At 52.1% G+C, this 17402-nt stretch overlaps 1 protein-coding gene across 5 annotated transcripts; it reads right to left on the reverse strand.

Moving 5' to 3' along the window:
* Positions 1-5636: 5636 nt before the first annotated feature.
* Positions 5637-14154, reverse strand: LOC311599845 (uncharacterized protein). 5 transcript variants are annotated; one of them, XM_084785904.1, is made up of 6 exons: positions 14040-14154; positions 12602-12741; positions 10229-11314; positions 8435-8562; positions 6587-6708; positions 5637-5818 (listed from the first exon to the last, which is right to left on the reverse strand). In XM_084785904.1, exons 3-6 carry the CDS (start codon positions 10274-10276, stop codon positions 5700-5702), a joined length of 417 nt encoding a protein of 138 aa, XP_084642030.1. In that variant the 5' UTR covers positions 10277-11314; positions 12602-12741; positions 14040-14154; the 3' UTR covers positions 5637-5699. The 5 variants fall into 4 exon arrangements, 1 of the variants encoding a protein (XP_084642030.1); XR_014780023.1 differs by having other exon boundaries at positions 10229-11309; XR_014780024.1 differs by lacking the exon at positions 8435-8562.
* Positions 14155-17402: the final 3248 nt, after the last annotated feature.

Raw genomic sequence — 17402 nt, forward strand, 5'->3', positions numbered from 1 at the left:
TGTGTTTGGCCCTGCAGGGACCTACAGGCCCCACGGGGACCAACATGGGCAGCACTGCCACAAACAGCCTGGTTCTCAGGATGAGTGACAGTGACATTGAGCTGAGCTTAAGGCCACTAGTGCAGGCTGTGTGCTCTGTAACCAGTGACCAACTCACTGAATGAGGGGACCTCAGGATGCTGAGCAGGGGTGCCCTCTCCTCTTGCTGGCTCAGCCCAAAGCTGGTTTTGGAAGCCTGGCTAGGTGAAGTGAGGTAAAGCCACCTGGGAAAGGACCCAGCTTTCTTCTCTCTTGTGTAGCCGTTGAGCCACCCACAACTGAAGGGCCTTTTTCTGTCATTGCCTCTAGGCCTGTTCCGGGTGCCACTGTCTGAGCTACAGGGAAAGTTGACAGAAAAGACCCTTTGTCATCCTGTCAGCCCTGGGGCCCTTCTACTTCCATCACCCCAGAAAGGATTCCTGCCTGTCCTCTGCCAGAGCAGGCTCCCACATATGTGCTTCACTTGTCACCCAAGAGTCCCAAGACATCCCCTCCCCCACCCCACCCCCCTTTTAGGGCATTGCTGAGCCTTGCCTCTCAGATATAGCCTGTCTCCAAAGTCTGTTCCCAACTAATACAGTATACACAGGCGCCACCAACTGATAGCTCACACCTGCACATGTTGGCAGGTGAGAGCCACCTGGGCGTGCCTGTACCTGCAGGTAAAGAGCAGGACCCTGGGTACCATTCTCAGTGTCTGCTTTGTTTCCAGAAACCTTGGTTTCTCCATCAGCGTAGGGAAGCCTTGCCTTCACTGACAGGAGAATGAAAGTATACATGCCTTAAAAGGGTGGTAGTGAGGCCAGCCATGGTGGTGCATGCCTTTAATTCCAGCACTCGGGAAGCAGAGGCAGGTGGATTGCTGTAAGTTTGAGGCCAGCCTGGTCTATAAGGCAAGTCTAGGAAAGCCCAGGCTCTATAGAGGAGCCCTGTCATCAAAAACAAACAAACAAACAAACAAAAAAGTGGGCTGGAGAGATGGCTCAGAGGTTAAGAGCACTGACAGCTCTCCCAAGAGATCCTGAGTTCAATTCCCAGCAACCTCATATGGTGGCTCACAGCCATCTATAATGAGATCTGGTGCCCTCTTCTGGTGTACAGGCAGAATACTGTACACATAATAAATCTTTTTTTTTTTTTAATTTTGTGTGTGGCGTGTGTAGGGAGGGGACATGCATGGTGGGAGTCAGAGGACAACTTTGTAGAGTTTACTGTTTCCTTCCAGCTTTATCAGTTCTGAGGATCAAGTCAAGTCACTGGGCTGCCATGGCAAGTGCCTTTCCGCCCATGGTGAGAGAGAGTCTCACTCTGCAGCCCTGGCATAGCTTCAGACTCAAAGAGATCTCTCTGCCTCTGCCTTCCTAGTGCTGGGGTGAAAGCCATGGAGCACCATGCCCAGCACAAACAAGTTTGTTGGCTTGTGTTTAAATGAGTGTCCGTCTCTTTACTAGACAGAGACCCTTTGTAACTAGACCTGCACAGAGCTGTCACTCAATGGGTTTCCTGATGGCTCCTCCCTGCCTCCATTAGGTTGTTGGCCAGTCAGAGCTATGTTGGGTGATGATTGTGATTCTAGGCCCTGGAGACTAGCCACAATCCCATCATGGGTAGAAACCAGCTGATTTTAAGACTAGGAAAGTAACTCCCCCTACCAACATACACACACACACACACACACACACACACACACACACACACACACTGGGACCCTGGAGAAGAAGGATCCTAGGCAGGATCCTAGGGCTCTGCAAAAGACAGATGTGCCGGGCTTGGTGGTGCATGCCTTTAATCCCAGCACTCGGGAGGCAGAGGCAGATGGATTGCTGTGAGTCCAGGACAGCCAAGGCTACACAGAGAAACCCTGTCTTGAACTCCCCCCCCCCCAAAAAAAGGAAAGAAAAAGACAGGTGCTTAGGCCTGAGCCCCTCCCATAATCCACCAAATGTGCACAGAAAGTTCCAAAAGGGGATAGAATATCACACATCAGAGACAGAGGGCAGTCCTAACAACTGCATCTGTTCCCTCCCCTGGCAAATGCCAGTGTAATGCCCATTTGTAGTGTTGAGTGCCTGTGCACCCTTGGGCAGGGCAGTGCAGTTAAAAGTCAGAAGCTTTTTCCCAGGATGGACCACACTAGAAAGTGACAGAATTGAGATCCACTCCAAAGCTCAAGATGTCTGTCCTCCTGACACCCAGACACTCAGCAGGTACCACTCAGCCACCCAATATGTTCCACCCTTACCAAAAACCAAGTTCAAAACCTAGACAGGACGCATAGTGTGAGGCTGCCTTCCAACCCTGGGCACTCATGGAGTCATCAACAGCGGGGGAGCGTGGGCTGGACGGACCTGGCCTCGGTAGGACTCGTGCATCCACAGGACCCAGCACAGGGCCATCTGGACTGGGGTCAGGACTCAAGCTCTCCTTGCTGCCTGCTTCTGGGTCTCATGGCACTGTCCCAGGGTGACTGGCACACCACAAAATCCTGCTGGGCATGGGCAGCTCCACTCTGCTGCTCAAGGCTTCTCCAGACCAGGACAGAGGCCACACGCTGGTCCTGGGCCAGGGTTTCTGTTCGGCAGGCCTTCTGTGAGATAGCAAGTATGGCCCCCGGGTCTCTTCTCAGGCCATCCCGGAAGGCTTGATGCTGGTCCTGGGACACTTGTATGGTCTTCACGTGCTCACCCCAGGCCTGGAAATGGCTGCAAAAGAGGGGAGGGGGCGCAGGTCGGCTCTCAGTTGGATATTGCATTTATTTAAAATGACATCCACACCAGGCATGGTGGCCCACTCCTTTAATCCCAGTACTCGGGAGGCAGAGGCAGGTGGATCGCTGTGAGTTTGAGGCCAGCCTGGTCTACAAAGTGAGTCCAGGACAGCCAAGGCTACACAGAGAAACTCTGTCTCAAAACAAACAAACAAACAAACAAAAAACTGTGAGCAGGGGACCAGCAAAAAAATCTCAGATCTAAAAGTGTTATGCCAAGATCACCCAGATTGTGAGACCCCCAAAAAAGACCACCAGGACTCGATACCGATGCAAAATACACAGAGTCCTGTATCCCGGGCTCAGAGCTTCGGATCACAATCCTTCCTGACGCAGCAGGATGGTAGAGACACACCGGAGCTTTAAGGGTAATGGGTTTATAAGGAAAAACTGTAATTAGGAGTGGAGGTCACAGGAGTGTGGACCTTCAGGCAGGTTGGGTCCAGGAGGCTGAATCTCCAGGGAAGTTGTTTTATCTCAGAGGATCATTGGGCGTTGATTGTATCTAATTGTTCCGGTGCAGTTTCTGGAGAGTGCTGGCAGGTGTCATTCCCAGAATGCAGGGGGAAGGGCACCTAGTGGACAAGTTCTCATCCAGACCATCATTAACTGTAGAATATAAATTACATATAGGCTATGGCATTCATTTCGCCCCTACAAAAGCGTTTGCAGCCAACCCTGACAACTTGAGTTTGATCACCTGGACTCTGATACGTGGTGCAGAGACCTGAGCTCTTGAGTGACTTCCACACAAGAGCTGAGGCGCACACACCCACACACCCCCGATTAACTAAGTAACTAATTAAAACAAAACTGTGGTAGGGGCTGAGAATGCGGCTCAGTGGTAGATGGGAGCGCGTGTCCAGCTGTTGCTCAGGAAGGGGTGCGGGCCACCAGGAGATGTGACCATGACGGGGCTGGGGTCAAACTGAGGACAAAATAGAGAAACTGAGAAAGGTCTTTCTTTGTGCTGAGCCAGGATCCTGGGAAGCTAGAGAGAATTCAGCCCCTGACTTCCCACACAGGCCTCTCTCAGAGGCTGCTTACTCAGCAGGACTATTTCTTCTACACGTGCTGCCCCCGCCCCCTACTCCCCACCCCCCACCTCCCACATGCTGCCTAACTAGTATCATGGCCCTAAGAACACCAGGACTCTGATTTCCTCAACCTCAGAGCTCAGGCCAGCAACCTCTGGAGACCACGTGAGGGAAAGGTGACTGAAGAGGGAGTTTGCTGTGAACCGTCTCACGGGATCCCCACAGGCACCCGTCGAAGCAGTACAGCACTTATCCCTGATTTACAGAGACTCAAGAGTGCCTAAGTGGGCTGTTCAAGATCCACACAGCAGAAGAGACCCAGGCCTAGGGCCACCCTCCATGACCCAATCTCCAGGCTCTGGCACGACTGTGGGACTCAGTGTCACTAAAGGATGTCCTCGGCTCACTCTGCCAACAGGAGAGCCAGTGGCTCGGTACCACTCGCACCAGTCCCTGACTCTGCTCCACTCTAGGGACTGCCCAGCCCACTGCCCTCTTGTGAGGACCTCAGTTAAAACATCAAAACACTTTTGCTAAAAAAAACAAAAAATAAAACCAGAAACAATCAAAAACACAAGCCAGGCATGGTAGCTTACAATTGTAATTCCGCCACTCAGGAAACTGAGGCAGGAGGATTACCAATAGTCTGTACTTATCCTGAACTATGTGTCACCATACCATGCTTGCTAGAACAGAATTCTTCCCCACCCCCCCACCCACCCCCACCCCCCCACCCACCCCCACCCCCCCACCCCCCCCACCCCCGTCAAGGGGTTTCCCTGTGTAGCCCTGGCTGTCCTGGCCTCACTCTGTAGACCAGGCTGGCCTCAAGTTCCCAATTTAGAACAAAATTTGTTTTGTTTTGTTTTTGAGACAGGGTTTCTCTGTGTAGCCCTGGCTGTCCTGGCCTCACTCTGTAGACCAGGCTGGCCTCAAGTTCCCAATTTAGAACAAAATTTGTTTTGTTTTGTTTTCGAGACAGGGTCTCTCTGTGTAGCTCTGGCTGTCCTGGCCTCACTCTGTAGACCAGGCTGGCCTCAAGTTCCCAATTTAGAACAAAATTTGTTTTGTTTTGTTTTCGAGACAGGGTCTCTCTGTGTAGCCCTGGCTGTCCTGGCCTCACTCTGTAGACCAGGCTGGCCTCAAGTTCCCAATTTAGAGCAAAATTTGTTTTGTTTTGTTTTCGAGACAGGGTCTCTCTGTGTAGCCCTGGCTGTCCTGGCCTCACTCTGTAGACCAGGCTGGCCACAAGTTCCCAATTTAGAACAAAATTTGTTTTGTTTTGTTTTTGAGACAGGGTTTCTCTGTGTAGCCCTGGCTGTCCTGGCACTCACTCTGTAGACCAGATTGCCCTCAAACTCACAGAGATCCGCCTGCCTCTCCCTCCCAAGGCGTGTGCTGCCACCACCCAGTTGGAACAGAATTCTTAACTCTGCAACTGCTGTTTTATCCTCCCAGAGAGCTTAGATTAGAAGCTGACCCCTGAGGGTCCCAGCCTTCCCTCCCCACAGCCACCAATTATCCAGGGCTCAGAATCCTGGTGTCACCTATCCTTGTAAAGCCAGCTGGGAGAAAGCGGCCCCAGCAGCTTTCTGCTTGGCCACCGTCTCAGGGTACCATGGCCACTCCCTGGGGGCCTGATATCTGCTGAGCCAGACGATGTATCATACCAGGCCTCCTGTCAAGGTCATGGGAGGCCTAGGGATGCTGGCCAGGCTCTAAAGGACACTGATCTTGTATCCACCATGTCCCGGGCTGACCCTGGGCTATCAACTTCTAAACACTTACATGGCTTGCTGGTGCTGGTAGAGTCCCGTCCTCCTTCTCAGCAGGGCCTGGTGCAGGGCCAACTTTTGTCAGGCTTCCCTCAGGGAGTACCAACCTGGCCTCTTGGGCAGCTGCTGGGCCTGGGCCACTATCCCAAGGTAATGGGCCACGGTTGTTCCGGTGACTAAGCTGCTGAGAACCTCATTCCCTGGAAAGAGGGTAGGAAGCAGTGAAGTCCCTGACACAAATAGACAGTGTCAGGCCTCCTGGGCCTCCCCATCATGGGCACTGCCCTCCTGTGCCCTCCACACACTCCACGCAAGGCCGCCTCGAGACCTCATCTTCCCCAACTAGGAAAGAGCTACATACCCTCTCCTCTCTCAGACAAGGGGCTTCCTGGATCAGGAGTCTATGTGTTTTCTGGGCAGAGTGTGGGGTGATCCAGCACTAAGGCAGAATAGTCCCCTGCCCAGAACAGCTTATATGGGGACAGGGATGTGACCCAGGCAAGGCTTGCTTCCTCTGGGAACCCCTCCCTGAGCTCTAGTACTAGCAAGCCCCCCCCCAAAAAAAGAGAGGGCTCAACTCAGCAAAGTCCTCTCCCACTGTAGCATTTCCTGAATTTATTTACTTATTATTATTATTAGATGTATTTATTATGTATACAGTGCTCTCTGCCTGCATGTACACCTGCAGGCCAGAAGAGGGCAGCAGATCACATTATAGATTGTGAACACCTTGTGAACATTGTGACCCATCATGTGGTTCCTGGGAATTGAACTCAGGACCCTCTGGAAGAGTAGTCAGTGCTCTTTACCTCTGAGCCATCTCTCTAGCCCCCCACCCCCGCCCCAGTACTTCCTGAATTTAAAGGGATCTGAGCTTGGTTACCAGGGGCTCTGGTTGGAGGGCAGGGCCTCCCTGTGTTTGCCACTGGCTCAGCTGCCTTCTGCCGGTAGAGGGCCAACTGAGTCACCTTTGTCCCATCTGAGGCCTGCAGCTACTTCCTCTCCATCCACTGTCCCAGGCATGTCCTCAGGGTCCTCACCCTTCCGGCAGGCCAGGTGTCTCCTGTACTGGGCCCCTCTCTGCCAGGCCCTGAAAGACCGAGAGAGTGGAGGGAAACAGCCCTGGCAGCAGGTGCTGCCACACACGCACTTCAGGGGCCCGGGCCTTCTGAGGCTCTGTTTCTATGAAGTGGAAGCCTGTGAGAAACTTGAGCATGACAACTGCTCAGGCCACAGATGTCATCTCCGAGTGCCTGGAGGACCCCAGCATCCTCCTGCCTGGGCGGCCACACCTACCCTTTCTTGACTCATTCTCTTGGTTCTGACTCAGTGACGGAGCAATGTTCCTCTCATCTTGCGTCCAGTCAGCTTAAATACTTGCTCAGCCTCCCTTTGCTCCTAAAATCTTTTTTTTTTAAGATTTATGTATTTGTTTGTTTATTTATTTATTATGTATACAGTGCTCTGTCTGCATGTACACCTGCAGGCCAGAGAAGGGCGTCAGATCACATTATAGATGGCTGTGAGCCACCATATGGTTGCTGGTAATTGAACTCAGGACCTCTGGAAGAGCAGTCAGTGCTCTTAACCGCTGAGCCATCTCTCCAGCCCCTCTCCTAAAATCTTAACCCCTCCCTGTGGCCCCCTATGTGAGACCAGACCCAGACACCTTTTCCACCATCTCAGAACATTACAACGCCCCCCATATGCTCATTATTGCTGTTTTATTTTTCCTTAATGTCTTTGGTCTTCCTATTTGTCTAAGATGACCTTGAATTCCTAGACTCTCAAGCAATCCCCCTGCCTCTGCTTCCTGTGTAGCTGGGACTATGAGCTTTTGCTACTACACTGACACCTTGAGTCGTCATGCTTCTGTTGAGGTCTTTGCACACTCTGTTCCCTTTGTGTGGCACCCAGGTCCTTTCATCCATCTACCAGTTACTATCCAACCTGATGTCACCCACCATGCCTAGGTCACTGCGTCACTTCCAGTGTTAAAAAAAAAACAAAACAAAAAAAACTCTTGCTGGGGGTGGGGGATCAACATGAGAGTATGAAATAAAAATTGTTTTTTAAAAAAAGGGCCACAGGTTAAAAAGATGTTATAGGGGCCGGAGAGACGGCTCAGTGGTTAAGAGCGCTGGCTGCTCTTACGAAGGACCCAAGTTCAATTCCCAGGACCTACATCTGTAGACACACAAACCACCTGTAACTCCAGTTCCAGCAGATCCACTGAACCCATATGCACGAAGTGTACATACAACCATTCAAACACACACGGGAGTATAAAATATAAGCAAATAAAAACAAACATTATGGGGGCTGGAGAGATGGCTAGGAGGTTAAGAGCACTGGCTGTTCTTCCAGAGGTCCTGAGTTCAATTCCCAGCACCCACATTGTGGCTCACAATCATCTATAATGCGATCTGATGCCCTCTTCTGGTGTGCAGGTGTACATGCAGGAAGAGCATTGTATACATAATAATAAATGAATAAATCTAAAAAAAAAAAACAAATATTATGTTGTCTGGTAACTCAACAGTCTACCTCGTGGGTTAGCTGGTAGGCAGGCCCTGACTGTCCTTCTTTTATAGTTATGGATAGTGTTGTGACTGGCATGTTTTTTTGTCCAAATCTTTGTCCTCATCCTGGTTCTCAGTGGGAAAAGCTGTCGGGCAGGGGTGGGGCGATGGGCAGGGGTGGGGTAGAGGTCAGGGGTGGGGCGATGGGCAGGGGTGGGGCGATGGGCAGGGGTGGTGGAGGACAGACCAGCAGCTGCCTAGGCCACATTGCCCAGTCTTGGGGTCCATGCTCACCTGCATCTCCAGGCTAGGTCTGCAGCTTCTTTTCTTCCCAAGGAAGAACTTTCCCTAGAAGCAAGGAATGTTGGTGCAGCCTGGGTGTGAGGTTGCTTCAGTTTCTGCTGCAAAGCAGTCTGTCTCCACTGTGTCAAAGACAACAGGCAAAAGGATGCTGTCTGGGGCCTGGGATGAGGCTCCAAGGAGAGAAAAGGGTGGGGCAGCTGGGAGTCCCATAATCCTGTCAGACACAAAAGCTCTCATTCTCTTTGTTTGTTTTTCGAGACAGGGTTTCTCTGTGTAGCCTTGACTATCCTGGACTCACTTTATAGACCAGGCTGGCCTTGAACTCACAATGATCCACCTGCCTCTGCCTCCCAAGTGCTGGGATTAAAGGCGTGCGCCACCAACGCCTTTTTTTTTTTTTAAGATTTTTTTTAAAAGATGTATTTATTAGGCATACAGTGCTCTGCATGCATGTACACCTGCATGCCAGAAGATGGCACCAGATCTCATTATAGATGGTTGTGAGTTACCATGTGGTTGCTGGGAATTAAACACAGGACCTTTGGAAGAGCAGCCAGTGCTCTTAACTTCTGAGCCACTTCTCTAGCCCCAAAGCTCTGATTATAACCATAAGGCTACCCCATTTCCTCAGGAATGAATGAAATAGTGAAATAAATGAGTGGATGGATGGATAGATGGATGGATGGACGGATGGATGGATGGATGAATCCCAAGAGGCAGAGCTTTCCTTTGGAGGCAAACCTTCCACCCCCACTCAGTACACAAGGACTTTAGAAGAACACACACATCCTCCCAGGCCAAGCCAGCAAATCACTAACAAAAACTGGCAGACAAGGGTCTGGAGAGATCAACCTGGGCCCAGCCATGAGCTGCAACCTGCACCTGGCAGGTGCCTCCTTCTCAGTAGAAATGGCCTCCTCTTGTACATACCAGAACCATGTGACCCCCGCCCCCAGCCCCAACCTGGAGAACCCAGACCTCTTGGAAGCTCCATGCCAGCAGGACCTTTGCATGGTCCCCCCACACTGCCTCCAGTCAGGCCTCCTGGAGCCACAGGACCAAATACAGTACTCTGAGGCTCTGTGGAATCAGTTGCCTGTGGCTCAGAGCTGTGGCCTTAGCCACTGCCTGGTGCCTCTGTGACAAGTGCCTCCAGGCTCTGAAACTTCTGGACAGCAGCTTCTGGCTGGGGACAGAGCAGGACTGATGAGGGGGCAGATGCAACCCTCAGCCCCCCTAGGACACCATTCCTGTGACTTTTCCCATGATCACAAAGGTGATGTCCCCCTCCACAGCAGAAGCCCACTGCATACCCAAAGAACTCTTGTTGATGACCAAGCAAGGGGCTCCTGAAGAGAGGAGAGCTGCCCCACTACAGTGATCTCCATAATCCCCAGAGGTCCAAACCCAGGGGCATAGAACCTGGGTCCTTGGGCCCTGGAGGCCCCTGATTGCCCAAGAGGGACAGGGTGAAGTTAGTTCTGTCCCCTTGAAACCCTGCCGAGGCTCTGCCATCGGGTGCTGACTCCATCAAGTCCCTATAGGTCCCAAGCTGAAGTAGCCCTCGACTCTACCCCCAGCTCTCACACAGCAGGGCCTCACCAAGCCACCTGGGGAATCCAGGGTCACAAGGCTTTGAGCCTTATTCTGCAGAAACAATCAGGCCAAAGAGTAAAGAGTGACAATTGTAGTCAAGGCCATCTTCTGGGAGTGCTCTGCCACCCTCTCCCACTCCCCACAGTGCCCCCCCCCCCCCCGCCCAGGGGTGGGGTGGGGTGGCTGTACCTGCGCAGTACTCTGCGCTGGGGCTGTATTTGATGGGCAAGAAGCCATCCTCTCCCCATCCCTGTCTGCTTTGGCCTGTGGAGTCTTCTCTTTTCCTTCCTGGCCAGGCAGGACACCGAAGATGACTGGAGAGTCAAGTCTGGCCTCTCTGCTGCCTGTCTGTCATGTGCTGCTGAAGTGGCCTCTGTTCCTCTTGTTATATAGATGGCCTAGGGGAACCCCTCTTTCTTGCCCCAAGGTGATGGGTAGAAAGGGCCTCCTGGTCCCCAGCCAGTGTTCCTAGAGTGACCTCACGTGACAGGAACTTGCACACAGGGGACTCTGAAAGTCTAGCCTGGACCCCCAGACTCTCCAGGAGACTTACACTTTCCCTGGGGTGGCTGGGCCAAGGTTGGGCAGGGGTTGGCCGGCTATAGTGAGTGTGGGGCCCCCTCTGTTTAGGGCTTGGGTGTGCCTGGGATGCCTGGCTCCCTACACGGATAGCCTCAGGTTCTCGGTGTTGGATGGAGTCCAGCAGCCAGTAGGCAGCACTGCAGGAGGAAGGGGCTGAGGCCTGAGGCTGGCTGTGGGCAGAAACAGTCAGGTCCTCCAAGGTGAGGGGCTCCCCTACAAGCCTGGGTGCCAAGCTCCCTGAACTACGCCAGGGCCTGAGGCCAGGCCATGTGTACCCATCCAGAAGTGCCACCAAGTCCAAGCCGAGGGTGTCTGTGACGTGGAGTGTCTGCTTCTGGTGGGATGATGCACCAGTTGGTGGCCAGCAGCTGTTCTGCAGATGGGGGCTGGCGGTCCCTCGGAAGCACAAGTTACTCTGCTGTACAAAAGGCTCTCGGGTCCTCCCTCGAGACCTCCCTGTTGGCAGCTGTAGATTACTTTGCTGCCAGAGCCCCGGGTTACCTAGTCGGCCAGCTGTGTCCTTCAGGGCAAGGGCCAGGCAGGAGCGTGGGCTGGCTAGATTACTTTGGATTTGGTAGGGCTCCTGGCAGAGTACTGAGCCTTGGGAGTGTGTGGTGGCCTGGTACGTGGGCATCCTCTGGGCTCTTCCACCCCGCACGCTGGTGTCCAGGTTTCTCCATGGTCTCTTCTGCTCTAGAAAGGAACAGAGACAGCCATACCCTGGGGCAGGAACCAGGTGCTGGCTTTTCAGGTAAGACAAAGCGGATATCTGAGCCTCAGAGCTGGGGAGTGGCAGGGCCTCAGCTCTATGACCCTGAGGGGCCAAGTGTGCAGGCTCCAAGGCCTTCAGCCAGGTGGTGCCGTGGTTTGTCATGAGGCCTGGCTATATAGAGCATGAAAGGGGAGGGGACAGACGGGAGCCTGAGGGAGGGTTATCTGGGACCAGGGTTGTACAGAGGACTGAGGAAATGTGGGCAACCAGTGAGATGATGGGTACAGGGAGAAAAGGAAAGAGTGAAGGATGACCAGGTTACACTTTGCCCAGTGGTCTCAGCACACACCCACCCCTTAGCAGCACCCCCCTGGCTCCACTCCAGTGACACCCAACTGTTCCAGACATAAGAATCAGAATCTGGGGGCTGGAGAGGTGGCTTAGTGGTTAACAGCGCCGCCTGCTCTTCCAGAGGTCCGGAGTTCAATTCCCAGCAACCACATGGTGGCTCACAACCATCTATATAATGTAATCTGGTATCCTCTTCTGCAGATAAAGCACTCATATGCAATAAATAAAATAAATACATTTAAAAAAAAAGAATCAGAATCTGAACTTTTTCTTGGGCTGCTCGTACTCTCAGCTGGACCAGCCCTGTAGCCTTCTTTTGCTGTTGTTGTTGTTTTTCGAGACAGGGTCTCTCTGTGTAGCCTTGGCTGTCCTGGACTCACTTTGTAGACCAGGCTGGCCTCAAACTCACAGAGATCCGCCTGCCTCTGCCTCCCATGTGCTGGGATTAAAGGCGAGCGCCACTACACCCGGCCTCTGTACTCTGAGAATCCTCATTCCTACAACCTCACCCTCCAGAGACTCTGGCCCAGACACTTAAATTCTTTTGTTTTTGTTTTTGTTTTTGTTTTTTTGGTTTTTCGAGACAGGGTCTCTCTGTGTAGCCTTGGCTGTCCTGGACTCGCTTTGTAGACCAGGCTGGCCTCGAACTCACAATGATCCACCTGCCTCTGCGTCCCGAGTGCTGGGATTAAAGGCATGCGCCACCACCGTCCTGACACTTACATTCTTAAGGCCCTTCCCTACAGGAACTCCACCCTGCAGAGGTGGGTGTCCTTCCGAGACCTGGGGCCCCACCTTTCCATCCTCTCAAGACCCCTCCCTTGAGGTGATGCTGTACCAACCAAAGCAACCTTGGGGAGGAAATTCCCAGAGTGAGGAAAGTGCCACCACCTTACCAGGCTCAGTGAGTTCCTTACCTGACTGTAAGACAGCCGCAGTCTTTGGCAGTACATTCTCCTTGTATCTGGTGGCACGTCTTGGCTCCATGGATTTGGGGACAGCTGTGCATTCAATTAGATGGGTTGGGCTGGGGAGCACCTCAGGGTGGAGCACTGGCCTGGCATATATGAGGCCCTGGGTTAGACTCTCAGCATAGAAACCAGGAAAGGGGCAGTCAGGCTCTGGAGAGAAAGACGCTCTGGCTACGAGGCCCTGTTCCCTGTGTTGCCCTTGGGCCACATCCTTAGCTGTTCTGGACATGGTCCCTCTCTGCATAGGCCTCTCAGGGTCACTGCTCACTGCCCCACATGGCATCTCCCTTTTTAGTTGCAATATTTTCTTATTTTGATTTTCTTTCTTTCTTCCTTCCTTCCTTTCTTTCTTTCTTTCTTTTTTTTTTTTTTTTGAGAGATTTTCTTTCTTCTTTTTTCTTTCTTTCTTTGTTTTTTTGAGGCAGGGTCTATGTGAATTCACTATGTAGACCAGTCTGGCCTCGAACTCACAGAAGTCCACTTGTCTCTACCTCTCATGTGCTGGGATTACAGGTGTGTGCCACCGCGTCCACCTAAGGACATCAGAGCCCCAGGAACTGGAGTTACAGATGGTTATGAGCCATCACGTGGGTGCTGGGAACCAAACCTGCGTCCCCTGGGAGAGCAGTGAGTGCTCTTAACTATCTCTCCAGGCTCTCTCTTCTGTTTTGAGAGTTTCTCAGTTAGATCAGGCTGGCCCCAAATGTGCTAAGCATACCCCAGGATGACACCAAAGGCCCCTTCCCAAGTGCTGGGACTACAAGCTTGTGCCACCATGTCTACTTTGTGCAGTGCTGGTGCTCAAAGCCCGGGTTTTCTGCATGTCAGGCAAGCACACTACAAAGATCACATCAAGCCTTTTTTCTTTTCTTTTTCCTCACTCCATCCTGGAGTGAAGGCCTGCCTCAAACACCACAGCCAGCTCTTCTGTCATCGATTGCTGCATGCTGCCCACCCCTTACTCTGTGTGCCCTGCCATGTGCTCCTCCTGACATGTACCATCTCTGTGTGTATTGCTAGATGGTTTTGTCTGGGCACACGTAGCACACACTAACAGCCTGGTACGTGGCTGGGGCTTGTAAGTGTGTCAAGCCACTGAACCACACTAAACACCAGCTCAGCCATTAGAGGCTTTCTGCACCGCAATCAGCCCCAAGATTTAGTTTCCTGATTCTAGAAACGAGGTTCTGGGGGGCTTGGATAGGCCACCAGCCTGATGCACAGCTCTACAGCTGGGCAGCTCTGCTAAGGCGATTTGTAAGCATGGGTGGCCTCTCTTGACACTACCATATTTGTCTTATTCTTTCATTCCCCCCCAGTAAGGACCCTCAGCCCTCCCATTTCCCATGTAAGAGCCTGGGGCCACTTTCCTGGCCTTCCGGACCTGCTCTCGCGTGTGTCAGTCTTCCTTAGGACCATTCCTTTGACCAATCAGGTTTGAACTGGGAGGGGCTCCCCCTTGTTAGGGGGCCGCTAAAGAGCACCGTTAAGCGTGAGATGGTAGAATTTCAAAGATAAGAGCGTGCTTGACTAGCCCCTCCCCTGGCCCCCCCCACCCCCGGCAGGCCCCGCCTCCCCGCGCCTTGCACAGTCCCAACAAAAGTTGCAGTCGCCTGCGCATGCGTAGTGCACTGTATTGAGGTTCTGGCCCAACAGCACAGGGCCTTCTTCTTCTTCCTTCTTCTTCCTCTTCTTCTTCTTCCTCCTCCTCCTCCTCCTCCTCCTCTTCTTCTTCTTCCTTCTCCTCCTCCTCCTCTTCTTCTTCTTCTTCTTCTTCTTCTTCCTCCTCCTCCTCCTCCTCCTCCTCTTCTTCTTTGAGACAGAGTTTCTCTGTGTAGCCCTGGCTGTCCTGGACTCGTAGACCAGGCTGGCCTCGCTCATATCAGTCGGCTTGCCTCTTCCTACCAAGTGCTGGGATTAAAGGCATGCACCACCACACCTGGCGAGGCAAGCTGACTTTATTTTATTAAAAAAAAAAATTATCTATGGTCTCCAGGTCTCAGGTCCCTCTAGAAGTGGCTGCAAACCACCATGTCCTCTCTTTGGTCATGTTTCTCTCCACATTTTTTTCACGTTGCAAGGCTACCCCGCAGTGTACCCTGCAACATGTGCTTTTCCTGTGAAGATAGAGGAAGAGGAAGGAGCTTGGGCTTGTGCTGTTGGGTAGCCTTAGACAAACCTATGACACCCCACTTTTAAAAAGTGGTGCCGGGGATTGAACCCATGACCCGTGTGTGCTAGATCTTTTCCACAGAGTTAGCTAGTTAGCCATCCTCCTGCCCCTTTCAAGTCTGTGTCAAGCCAAGTGTGTGGTAGCCCTCGGGAGGCAGAGGCAGGCAGATCCCTGTGAGTTCCTGGTCTGCCTGGTCTACATAAGTGAGTTCCAGGCCAGCTAGCATTACATAGTGAGCCCTGTCTCAAAAACAAATACTGTTTTTAAAAACCTGTGTCAAATATCTTCCTGAACCGGGTAGATGGGACCTTTTGGCTGCCTTCCCCCAACCTCAGCTTGTAACCCTCACTGAACTTCTGTCTTTCCTGGCTGCTTTTCTGAGAGACTCCTTCAAACCTGTCTTCCAGGCCACCGGTCCTCAGGTCTGTCGGCTGCCCCGAGTGTCTGCTTTATTCCATGTTTGCCATCTGTAGCAGTGGTTGACCTCTTTAAATCCCCAGTCACCCCAGCTCCATAAAGCACACTCAGGCTCTGAGCTAGGCTCCTTGGCTCCTCTTTCCAAGTCCCAGGCCAGCTTCCTTCTTGGGAGCTGGGGAGCCCTAGGCTCCATGGCAGACTAGCTCTTTCACAGTCTGGATGGCAGGTAATTCTATTATGTAAAGAATTTAAAGTGAACTCCATCTTCAAATCACTGGGGTAGGAAAGCACTTAGCTCTCACCAGGCTCAAATCTGAGATTCTGAGTTCCAGCCTCAGAGATAGCATGTTAGAACCATCCACTGACTTTGCAGATGGCCTGGCTCACATGTGTTTCACAAGACAGAGCCTTGGAGGACAAGGTACGTCCAGCCTGCTGAAATCACCTAAAGGCACCCCATAATATTTACATAATTGATAAATGATAGCTATTTGAATGGGCAGACCGGTCACCCCTCCCCTTGTGAGTAATCACACAGCAATCCATACAGTAAGCTTTAACATTTATTGAGCATTGACGTTAACAACTGTTCTCAACCATAACCAGTCCCTGAGTCGCAGGATTTTTTTTTTAAAGATTTATTTATTTTATTTATTGCATATGAGTGCTCTATCTGCAGAAGAGGGTATCAGATTACATTATAGATGGTTGTGAGCCACCATGTGGTTGATGGGAATTGAACTCAGGACCTCTGGAAGAGCAGGTGGTGCTCTTAACCACTGAGCCATCTCTCCAGCCCGAGTCACAGGATTTTTATCCTCACTTTATTTTGATTTACAGTTTTACTGTGTATGTACACACACGCAGGCGCCCAGCTGCCATGGAGGTGAGGAGACAGCTTTCAGAAGCAGCTTCTCTTCTTACACTATACAGGTCTCAGGATCCAACCCAGGTCATCAGACTTGGCGGTATGCACTCACCACTGAGCTATCGCAATGGCCCACCTCATCCCCACTTTTCAGATCAGATTAAAAGACAAAACAAACACAGCTGGGCGGTGGTGGCGCATGCCTTTAATCCCAGCACTTGGGAGGCAGAGGCAGGTGGCTTGTTGTGAGTTCAAGGCCAGCCTGGTCTACAAAGTGAGTCCAGGACAGCCAGGGTAACACAGAGAAACTCTGTCTCAAAAAAATCAAACAAAACAAAACAAAAACCAACCAAGCAAGCAAACCAGCTGTCTCTTATACAGAGGTCTCGGGGTACCCTTAGGATTTAAACGCAGCTATCTGTGGAGGGGGCATGCACCACAGTACAAACATGGAGGTCAGAGGAGGACTTGCAGGAGTCGGCTCTCTCACCTGGGACCCAGGAATCAAACTCAGATTTTGGTGGCAAGGCCTTTCCCCACGGGGCCACCTCACTGGCCACCCTTTGAGATTTAAAGCATGGCTCTCTGGCTGCAGAACGGGTTGCAGGCTGAGCACTGGACTGTGCAATTCCGGAGACCGAGGCGGGCCAGAGGGGGCAGACTGGGAGTTTGGCAGACAGCATTAAGTGATGATGATGATGATGATGACGATGTCTGAGGCGGCTTCTCTGGCTTCATCCTTAGGAAGGTTTGGGTCAGTACAAAGAAGAAATAGATGTACAAACTGGACAAGCCACTTCAGCTCTGCAGACCACAGGTAAGGGGCCTCCCTAGGACAGAAGACTCCAGACAAAAACCTGGCGGCTGGCCTGCTTCCAAACCACCACGGTGACTTGAGGCACAGAAGGCAGGTGGTGCTGAGAACAGCCGGCCCTTCTGGTCCCAACCTGGCTTGCGTGTGTCCCTCTCCTCCCTCCAGTCAGTGGCAGGCAACTGTAGGCTCCAGCCCCAAGCCTGAAGTTAGCGATCCCTGCCTTCTCCCACCTGCAGATCCTGTTGGCCCGCCTTCAAAGTGTGTCCAGGAGTTGACAGCTTGTCACACCCCCACAGTCCACACACACATGCCAACTATCCTTTTAGGGTGTATCAACCAATCAAATTCAGATTTAGATTCCACGCATGCTCTCTGGAGTTCTCTCAGTGGAAGCCAGTCCCCCGGGTGGCTCCTTACTTCCTCTTCCGCTGTGGGACCCTCAGGGCTCTAGCTACACCTGTTTCCTGACTACACA

Source organism: Acomys minous, assembly GCF_964271855.1.
Source record: "Acomys minous genome assembly, chromosome: 6".
NCBI classification, from domain to species: domain Eukaryota; kingdom Metazoa; phylum Chordata; class Mammalia; order Rodentia; family Muridae; genus Acomys; species Acomys minous.

What these genes read in the sequence shown, in the direction of transcription:
- LOC311599845 (XM_084785904.1), bottom strand. Translation starts at nt 10,276, where the DNA reads ATGGCTTCTTGCCCATCAAATACAGCCCCAGCGCAGAGTACTGCGCAG. An exon ending in GACCTAGCCTGGAGATGCAG is followed by an intron (nt 6,709 to 8,434) that starts GTGAGCATGGAC and finishes TCGGTCTTTCAG; the next exon opens with GGCCTGGCAGAGAGGGGCCC. An exon ending in AGGCCTCAGATGGGACAAAG is followed by an intron (nt 5,819 to 6,586) that starts GTGACTCAGTTG and finishes CCCTCTTTCCAG; the next exon opens with GGAATGAGGTTCTCAGCAGC.